Here is a 10,204-nt window from a genome sequence, read left to right on the forward strand (position 1 = left end):
CATCAAGTCCAATTGTTAACCCAGCACAGCCAGGTCACCCTAAACCCTGTCTCTCGGCAACACATATACACAGCTTTTCAATCCCACCAGGAATGGCATCTCCACCACTTCCTTGGGCAGCCTGATCCAAGGCTTGGCAACCACGTTGGTGAAGAAATTGTTTCTACCATCTAACCTAAACCTTCCTCGGTACAACCTGAGGCCATTTCCCTTGATGATCTTAGAGGCCTTTTCAAAGCAAAACAATTCTATGCTTCTATAATTCTCTATCCACAGTAGTGCATTGGTTTTCTTCATGTATCTGGCCTCTGAAATCACAAGCAGATAAAATATAGATGATGGTTTTCACTCTCACAAGCAAGCAAACGTTAGGATTCGTATCTCTCGCTCTCCCTTTCCCACAGCACAATTCTGATCCCGCTGTCCCGGCTCATTTGGCTTTGTGTCATGCGTGACTGTGGAAAATTTCATTAGCCATGCTTCTCAAGTTACTGAGAACCCTTCAAGGAGCAGCACTTTCCCAAAAAGCCCCATTCTCTCATTAAGAAGAGTGTGACCAGCAGATGGATGCTATAATGAGGCCACAGCTGCAGTAGGGTTATGGGCTTAGGGGACTGGCGCATCCCTGTGAGGAGGAAAGGCCGAGAGAACTGGAGCTGTTTAGCATGGAGGAGAGCAGCCTGAGAGGGGATCTGATCAGTGCTCAGCAAGAGCTAAAGGGCAGAGGACAAGAGGGTGGGACGGGAGCTTTTTCAGTGGCACCCAGTGACAAGAGAAGGGGCAATGGGCACAAAATAGAACTTGTGGGATTCCACCTAAACAGAAGAAAATCTTCTTTTTTGTGAAGGTGCCAGAGCACTGGACCAAGCTGCCCAGAGAAGGTGTGGAGCCTCCCTCTCTAGAGAGATTCCAAATCTGCCTGAACATTCTGATCCTGGACAACCTACTGTGGGTGACCCTGCTTTAACAGGGTTGGTCTAGGTGATCTTCATAGATCATTTCCAGGCCCCACCATGGTGGGATTCTATATTTTGGTGACTTCCATGCTCAGCAGCTCAGTACCAGCACTCAGCAACTAAGTCCCTGGTATCCAGATCTCCAACTTTATTTTGCACCAGAGTTGGGAAAATAGACATGTTTGGGGCAATCACAGGCATGCCAACTTCCCACCCTCCAGTCCAGAGAGCAGTCAGCATGAGAACATGGCACAGGGTTTGCTGAGGCTGAGCCAACATCACACGTGGAAGCCCAGCCTGCTGCTGCTTGCATCTGGTCTGCTGTTGCCCAATGCAACACACATGACACAATCCAGCTCTTGGCTGATGGAGCCAGACTGGAAGCCACAAGCATACCTTGTCACATTCCCCATCCCAGCACAGGCGTGGGGCCACCCCTTGCAGTGCAGGCTGTGTTTTTCTTTTTCCATGGGACCAGCCCCAGGACATAAACCTGAAGAAGAGATGACGTATGGCCAGGAGGCTTCTCCTTGTGATGATGTCACCTCCTCGGGGAACTTGTTTCTCTACAAATTCCCAATCCAGACTGGAGCTGAGCATTTCCCTGATCACTCTCAGGGAATCCACCCACCAGATCAGCAGGAGGTGGCGGGTGGGAAAACATATAAAGCTCCCTGGGAGCAGTTCTCTGTGACTGGCCCTGCTGCACGGATCTGCTCTCAGCATGAAGACACTTCTGGTTGGGTTCCTCCTTGGCCTGGCATACGTGGAGTTGGGTAAGACCGCTGCATTCCCAATGTTTCACGGACCCCTGGGAAATGCCTGGGAAGGGAGGGGAAAGGCATGAAAGCAGAAAGACCTGGCAAGCCCTAGGTAGGGGAAATAGAGGCTTTATGTATATAAGAAGGTCAGTGGAGAGGGTGAGTGGAGAAAGGGGACGTGCATTCCTGGTGGGAGAGCCATGACGCCTGATGGAGAGCAAGGCACATTGTTTGGATGCACAGGTGCTCCCCTATCACCCAACCCTGCTCCCATCATATCCTAGCATGGAGGTGACCACCACACTGCTTTATAAGTCTAAGGTGTGGGTGACAGCCACAGGGCACAGGGTGCTGCAAGCAGGGGCAAGAACTCGAGCCAACAGCCTCTACTTAAGATGCCAGCTCATCCCCTCAGAGATGGAATGTGTTCATCCTGAGCTCCTGCCATCCCTAAAGACTTCTGGCTGTCTGCTTGACACTTTGAAAATCAGTGAATGAGCCTTCAGTATAGGTGAGGATATGAAAAATAACATCAAGGACTTGGAAAGGTTCATTAAACCACCATCTCCAGGGGGTTCACTTATTTCTACAGATGAGGGGATAGGTGGAGATTCAGAATGTCCCTTGGTCTGTTTGGGTTTGATCTCTGATGGGTCTGGATCTTGGGTAAGCTGGCAGCAGGAGCTGTGTTCTTACTCCATCTGTGACCCACTGCAAATACATCATTGGCTTGGAACAGAGTTATCCTTGGGGTGATAACAAACCCAAGGTTTTAACCTACAGCCCATGGGTCCCAGAGACCCTCAGGATGCTTTTATGGGATTCTAAAAGATCTCAGAGGAATGGCAGCCTGGATAGGGGTCAAACACCTCCACCTGGAGGTATGGCTACTTGGTTGCAAGAAGGTGGCTGAAAGGTGTGCACCTTTCAATTTGTTATGCATCAAAGTGTTTCGGATCACTTCTCCAGGCTGCATTGCTTTTTAAAAACCCTTAATCTCATTCCTCTTTCCATCTACCAGATTGGCAGAGTTAGATAATGGTTGGACTTGATGATCTTAAAGGGGTTTTCCAACCAATGATTTGATGACTCAACGACCTGTCTCTAAAGCAAACCCAACTGCTGGCTGAAGGAAATGCTCTGGGTCAAACCCACCACAGGGCTGAACCAGGACAGGTGCACTTACTTCCATCTACTACATGCTGGGGTTTTCTTTCCTTTCTTTCAAGATATTTCACAGGTGGTATATTACCAGGTTCTTTTCCTCCTTCTGGATCCAGTTCAGTGCAGGGTTGCTGAGGACCTGACAGAGCAGGTTTTGACTCACAGGTCTCAGAGCACTTTATGGAAGCACAGATGTATCACCACCCTTTGCTTTGTAGCTGAGATGGAGGCAGAAATTACTTTTCTGGGATGATCCAGGGGGAGACAGCTGGTCTAGGCACAATTATTGTAGCTGAGGAATATGGCTGTGACCATTCATCTTCCAGAGTTTTGATACCAAAGGGTAGAAGATACTACTGGACAGTGACAAATGGCAAATTATTGGCCTCAGATCAGCACACAGCACTGTTCTGTGCTCAGTTCCTCTGCTGCAGTCCTTACGGTCTTGGACTTTCCCCTTGCACTGCAACCTTTCTCCAAACCCAGTGTCCTCTGAGTGAAAGATAAGGAGGTTATGGATTTTCTTCTTTAAAGCTATTCTTAACTGGAAGCAACTCCCCCAGAGCCCACAGCATTGCCCTGTCCATCCATGAAATCATTTGGAAACCAGCTCAACCCAAAGGCCACAAATCAGCTCCTCAGATTCTTTAAGCTAGCACTGCTCCATCCGTCCATCCATAGTATCGTAGTATCAGTCAGGGTTGGAAGGGACCACAAGGATTATCTAGTTCCAACGCCCCTGCCATGGGCAGGGACACCCCACACTAGATCAGGCTGGCCAGAGCCTCATCCAGCCTGGGCCTAAACACCTCCAGGGACGGTGCCCCAACCACCTCCCGGGACAACCCATTCCAGGGCTTCACCACTCTCATGGGGAAGAACTTCCTCCTCACCTCCAGCCTGAATCTCCCCACCTCCAGCTTCATTCCATTCCCCCTAGTCCTATCACTACCTGATATCCTGAGAAGTCCCTCCCCAGCCTTCCTTTAGGCCCCCTTCAGATACTGGAAGGCCACAATTATGTCACCATCCATCCATCCATCCATCCATCTGGCAGTCTCACACAGTCACAGACATCTATATGCTTATCAGGTTGATTATGTTGTTTCCTCTCTCACTGATCACTGCATGTTAAGATGTCCAGGCTGGATGTGTCTTTGGACAAGCCTGCTCACAGTGGGAGGTGTCCCTTGCCCATGATGGGTGGGCTGGAACTCTATGATCTTTAAGGTCCCTTCCAACCAAAATCATTTGATGATTCTATTATTCTATGAAAACAGGGAAAACAAACTCTCATGAGTAATTTTGGAAGGGATATACTGAGGTCCTCAGCTTGAGGAAACAGAGATGACTTCATTGCCCCTGTTTACAAAGGACATGGCCACAAGAACACTACCACTGCTCACTTGAAAAAATCCTTCTTATGTCTGCAAAAAGTCCTCTTCAACTCCTACTGCCAGGATAAATAACTCTGCACATAAAGTGTTTTGCGTGGTGTAGGCTCTTTTGACAGCTGAATTTTCCAAAGGAGGTGATAAGAGAAGTAGATGCCCTCAAAATTCTTTCTGGAGTCAGGTGCTCAGACAACTGCCCTCAAAAATATATTTCCTTATCACAAAAGTCCCAGAAATTTCTGTCTAGCAGCAGATCCTGCAGAACTCTTGACAAACCAAACCACTGCCTCTCCTCAGTGTTACCGTTAGATGGCAGTGCACACATTTGGGTGGTTCTTCAGCTGGCAGAAGGCTCGAAAATAATCAAACCACGCTGGTTTCTGTCGTTGAGCCACACCAGCACGACTCCAAAAAATATGCACACTCGGTATCTGCTGCCTGTGGACAGGAGACTCTCACACCAAGGCTTTGGAGCAACTGCTGTGATGAATGCTTGCATATGCAAAGTTGTCCCTCTATCGACGGGCAGCCAGTAAGAGCTTGAGCGCATCAACTCCTTTAAAAAGCAGCAGTAGCCCCTGATCAAAGTGGGTTTGAGGCCACATTCAGCCCTTAGGATCGTTGGCACACCTCTGAAATTGAAATTCTGCTCTTGGTTGCTAAGTTCTGCAGGAATCACTCTAAAGAAGCAGGCAGGAACTGTCACTGTGGGTGGAGGGGTGGGGGGAGCTGCCAGTCTTTCAGCGCTGCTCTCAGCAGAAGAAGCTGTTTTGCTTTCTGTGACAGCTTTTCTCCAAAGATCTTATCAAAGCTGCCCAAGAGATCCCTCTAGATCCCTCTTCTTTTGGCCTACTGACCCCAGAAAGTAGCAATCATACTCAACTCCCTGCAAAGCCACCATCTGTTCCTGCTGGGGTTTAGTATTCTCCTCTCATATCCAAGCTTTGCCATTGCCTCCAGATGCTCTTAGTGTCTGAGATCGATGGATCTTGGTCAAGGAGGCACGAAGCACTGACCATCACATAGTTCCCACCACAGAGCGGAGAAGCTGCAGAGCTGCTGTCTTGTCTTTGCTGTTGTGGCCACCTCAGACTCATTCTGTTCCTCTCTGCAGCCCAGTCCTTACGATGTTACACCTGCAAGGAACCAACAGACATTGCAAAGTGCAGAACAGCCACCCTGTGCCCCCCAAAAGCCACTGTGTGCACCACAACACTGCACTCTGTAGACTCAGGTAAGTTTGATTGATGCCTGTGAGTGTCCATGTGGAGAGATCATAGAATCATAGACTGGTTTGGTTTGGACGGGACCTTAAAGATCATCTAGTTCCATGCCTGCTGTCATGGACAGGGACAGCTTCCACTACAGCAGGTTGCTCAGAGCCCCAAACAACCTGAACATTTCCAGGAATGGGGCATCTACCACCCATTTGGGCAATCTGGGCCAGTGTTTCAGCATCTTTGCCATAAGAAAGTTCTTCCCAATATCTAATCTAACCCCTCCTCTTTTAGTTTAAAACCATCATCCCTCATTCTGTCACAACATTCCCTGAAAAAAACTCCATCCCTATCTTTCTGATAGGCCCCTTTAAGTACTGGAAGGCCACGACAATGTCTCCTTAGAGCCTTCTCTTCTCCAGGCTGAACAACCCCAACTCTCTCAGTCTGTCCTCACAGCAGAGAGGCTCCAGCCCATGTATAATTTTTGTGGCCTCTTCTGGGCCTTGCCAACAGTTCTGCATCTTTCTGAACAAAAGAGGGACTTGTGTCCCTTTTTCATGCTAAAATACATATGGAAGGAGCAGGATGGAGAGAGGGAGTCATCAGGGAGAAGTGGTGGACCTGTTCCTACGAAGAGCAGTCTTGATGCCAGCTGTCTACACCTTCCTTTACGATTTCTTTCTCTTCTCTTTCTCCCCACCTCCAATCTGCCTCTTTCAGGTTACCCCTTTTTTGGCAACATCACCGTGACCAGAGGCTGTGAGGAGGAATGTCTTGCCTTTAATGGGATAGGATCAAACAAACCCAAGTCGTGTTGCTACACCGACCTCTGCACCGATGACACCAAGATTGGCAGCGGGGTAGGAAGCAGCCCTCCCGCACTGGGTCTGATGGCCATGGTTGTTGGCACAGTCATCCGGTGTGCTCTGTAATGTCACAGGTGTCCATGCTCCAGCCAAAACATTCTCGCCCTTCTCCCAAGCTCCTTCGCCTTGGGAATAATCTTCTCTGCTGATGCATCACATCATTCATCTTCAGAGCTCTCAATTCAAGTCAATTCAAACCAAGAGCTTGGGCACTTGGACCCAAACCACTCCAATTACTACTAGTTTTCAGCTGCTAATCAGATGTGCTCCTGGTCCTCAGGACCCACAGTTTCCCCTACAGCTTCCTCCCGTAAGGAGCAGCACTGAATGAAGCTCCTCAGCTCTGTGCAGCAGGATGACCTAAGCAATGCCATCAAGGCTGAGGTTTTGGCATCATCCTTGGGAAGAGTAAAGGCTGTATGTACACTGGATATGGACAATGCTTTTTTCTCCAGGTCTTCTCAAGCTGTCACACAACTTGTGGCTGTGTGCATCTATTAAATTCCTGTGCACAACCTCCCAAAAAATCCTGCAACCCTCTGTTAGAAGCTTGGCTTATTTTCCTTCCACTTTTTGGTGTCATCTCAAGTCAGAGCGGCAGATGGGCATTGATCCCCTCTCACTACCTGCTCAGCAGAATGTGGCCTGCAATTGCAGAGAGCTCACACTTCATTCTGCCTAGAGCAAGGGATGGAAGGAGTTCAGAAGGGCTCAGCCTTCCTGTGTTAAGATGGGATGTATTTCTGGAAGGTTCAAAACACACCCTGGACTAACAGACCAGGGAAGGTTAGACCCGTAATGGTGATCTTGGGAGTTTGGCTAAGCCAAACCCTTCATCAGCCTTATTCTCTAAGCTCAGGTTGCAGACAGAGCTCTTGAATTTCCCTTCCCAGACGTTTTACAGATCCTTTCAAGTAACTTTGGTTACTCTTCCCCCCCCTCTTCCTTCACAGCAGGGACTCCAGGAGGAGAAAAGTGATGGCTATCCCAGACCTTCCACTCTGAGATGAGTCAATGGCTCCACTCACACCTCTCTTGAAGCTCTGTCTTGGAGTGACTGTAAGACTGATTTTGATACTCTTATCTGCTGCAAAGCAAGATGGAATGGAAGTGGGGAAAAATAAGGCAGGAGTGCCCAGCTCTCAGTCTGCTCTGGTGGAGGAGAGCTGGAGAACTTGCCATTTGCTCTATTCCTATTGTCAGGGCTCATCCAGGGGGCAACCTGAAAAAATAAGGGTAGAGTACAGCCCATGCACCATCCTTGTGTCTTTATGAAATCCCTGAAATGTCCTCTGGGGCAAAGCCTGTTTTTTTCTCCATTTTCTTCCATTTTCCACTCTATTTCCAGACAGAAAACCACAGGAATAATCAGAGGAGCTCTTATTTTTCATTGCACGGAAATAATTGTTTCTCAAGGTCTGTCTTATCACCGCTTGCAAGCAAACTTTGACAAGGCATTGCATTCCTTGGCAGAGGGCCATGTGCAAGCCTGGTGCTCTGGAGGATGATGAGCCTCTTTGTTCTGGAGATGGACTGCTTCTTCCTCCACTAAAACGGTGAGGGCTTCCCTGAAATACCCTTTCAATGCTGAGATCTACAGGGAGAAAAGTTCCATTGAGAGGACAATGATTGGAAGCTACTTAGCCACCGATATCACACCCACCCTTGCAGACACAGAGCATCAGCTTCTGCTTCCTACTCCTCTGTTTCCCAGCTTAAAATAAAACAGTCTGATGTGTCAGGACAGAAGGAAACCACCATCACTTCCATCCTTAGATCAAATCTTCTTTCAAATCCTCTTTTCTACTCTGGTTTCAAGCTCTGGAGTAAGTAACTACCCCCACTGCAGTTTCCATGCTGACTGCAAGGTCCTCTGCTGGAGGGCTGTACTTCTCTCCATCTATTGCACATGCAGGTGGGGCCAGGTCTGGATACAGGAGGACTGGGAGGATGAGGGTTCCATTCTGGGTGACAATCTAGTAAATACCGTTGGATTCTCCAATGTTCAGCCTGTAGCATCTTTTTTTGTGTGTGCCCAGGGAGGGAGGATGGAGCAGCACAGGCTGCAGGGCGGGGCGGGGGTGGTGGTGTCTCTGGATGGTTGTGCAGCTTCCAAACTGCCCTGTGCCAGAAAGAGGGAAAGCTACAGATAGGAACAAGCCACAGAGTGTAAAAATACTCTTTAGAAGAGGTAGATGTAAGTCTATCCCTGCTGAAAGAGGAGGAGGAGAGGGTGGCAGGAGGGTAAATTGCTGTCCAATGGCTACAAGAGGCTCATTTGGAACATGTACTGGAGGAACTGGGTGGGGTTTTTTTTGTGCAAAAGAGTGACTGAGCAAGGAGAGCAAGAGGCCAGGAGCAACCACTCCGGGTCCATTCAGCACTGCAAGGATGCTGTGGATGGAGGTCGCTTGCAGTCACTGCTGCCGGCTGTCAGCATCCAGCACACTGCAAGTCTCCCGTCGCCTGGGACCTGCTTGTTCCGGTGACTCCATCACCAGAGCAGGAAGCTTCTGCTGTAACTAAAACAGAGCCACAGGCAGGATTTAGCTTCAAGGGACTTGTAATATGTTCCTAAATTAGGTGAGGTGAAAAACCCTTCACACAGAGTGTCAGGAGTACAAAATGTCCTTTTTTTTTGATTAATACTTTTCTCTTCAGATGGCCACAGAATGAACAGTGATCACTGGGAGCCCTTATTGCTGCTTTTATTTAGTCTTGTTATTTTAGAGTTAAACCCAGCCAAACCCTACTGCCCCAGTAAATGCAGGACAATGCCAGGGGATTCAAAGGACTTGGCAGACCTCTTTTGCGTCACAGGGTCGAGTGGACGTGCAGAGGGAGAAGGTTAAATATAGGCTGAATAAAACAGAACAGAGACAGATGTGTCTCCAAAGGGTCCTAAAAAGACTTGCAGCTTCTCAGCCCTGCAAGTTGAGGCTTTGCAGCAGGCAGCATCCAGAGCTACTGTTACCTTGAAGGATTTCAGCTGATCCTCTGGGGGCTTCTTCTTCCCAGTAGCCATTTTGTGCATGTCCAGAAGATTTATCTCCAGAGTTGAGGACACTCCTGGGCACCTTATGCTTTACCAAGCCAAGAAGTTGCCCTTTCCATCACCTTTCAGTCCTTCTACAAATGCACAGCCCTACCGATGTGCAGCCCTACAGATCAGATAATCACACAAATCACAGCGGGACAGAGTGCACTGGGTTGGAAGTGACCTCTAGAGGTCATCTAGTCCAACACCACTCCAGCAAGCAGGGACATCCCCAACTAGATCAGGCTCCTCAGAGCCCCATCAAGCCTGACTTTGGATATCTTCAGGGATGGGGCATCTACCACCTCCCTGTGCAACCTATTAGAGCATTCCATCACCCTTATAATAAAGAACTTTTTCCTAAAGTCAGATCTAAATCTGCCCTTCTCTAGTTTCAAACCACTGCCCCTTCTCCTATTGCTACATACTTTTGGAGCAAAGTTGTGCAGCCCTGATCTGCACTACCCATTCCCAGTTACAAGAATGAAAAGTTTCCATCCACCTGAAAATTAAATAATGAAGCACAACAGAAACCAAACTTTCATGGAGGTGTTTGCAGACCCACATTGCTGAGGAAGTTCAAACTGGTATACCATGCTGAGTGCCACATCCAGGCAACCTGCAGGGTGATATATCTGCCTTGTGAGACCTTTTCTCATGAGCTCCATGAGTCTTGAAGGTGGAATGGGTATTTCAAAGGATAGTTCATCCTTTGGAAAAATGATGGCAAAGCAGCCCTGGTTTGGGATGGATCAGAACAGGGCTCAATCCTACTGCTTTGATTTTGGCAGGTTTGGGACCTCTCA

At 48.5% G+C, this 10,204-nt stretch overlaps 1 protein-coding gene across 2 annotated transcripts; it reads left to right on the plus strand.

Annotated features, from left to right (window-relative positions):
* Window positions 1-1,517: 1,517 nt before the first annotated feature.
* Window positions 1,518-8,363, plus strand: LOC137453713 (secreted Ly-6/uPAR-related protein 1-like). 2 transcript variants are annotated; one of them, XM_068163195.1, is made up of 4 exons: window positions 1,518-1,732; window positions 5,390-5,509; window positions 6,216-6,355; window positions 7,315-8,363. In XM_068163195.1, the coding sequence occupies exons 1-4, from the start codon at window positions 1,681-1,683 to the stop codon at window positions 7,369-7,371; spliced, it is 369 nt and encodes a 122-aa protein (XP_068019296.1). In that variant the 5' UTR covers window positions 1,518-1,680; the 3' UTR covers window positions 7,372-8,363. The 2 variants fall into 2 exon arrangements, with proteins under 2 accessions (XP_068019296.1, XP_068019295.1); XM_068163194.1 differs by having other exon boundaries at window positions 1,540-1,732; window positions 6,216-8,363.
* The last annotated feature ends 1,841 nt before the right edge of the window (window positions 8,364-10,204 follow it).

The sequence above is a fragment of the Melanerpes formicivorus genome, unplaced genomic scaffold, assembly GCF_026170545.1.
Source record: "Melanerpes formicivorus ecotype bairdi unplaced genomic scaffold, bMelFor1.0.p_v2 SCAF_71, whole genome shotgun sequence".
NCBI classification, from domain to species: domain Eukaryota; kingdom Metazoa; phylum Chordata; class Aves; order Piciformes; family Picidae; genus Melanerpes; species Melanerpes formicivorus.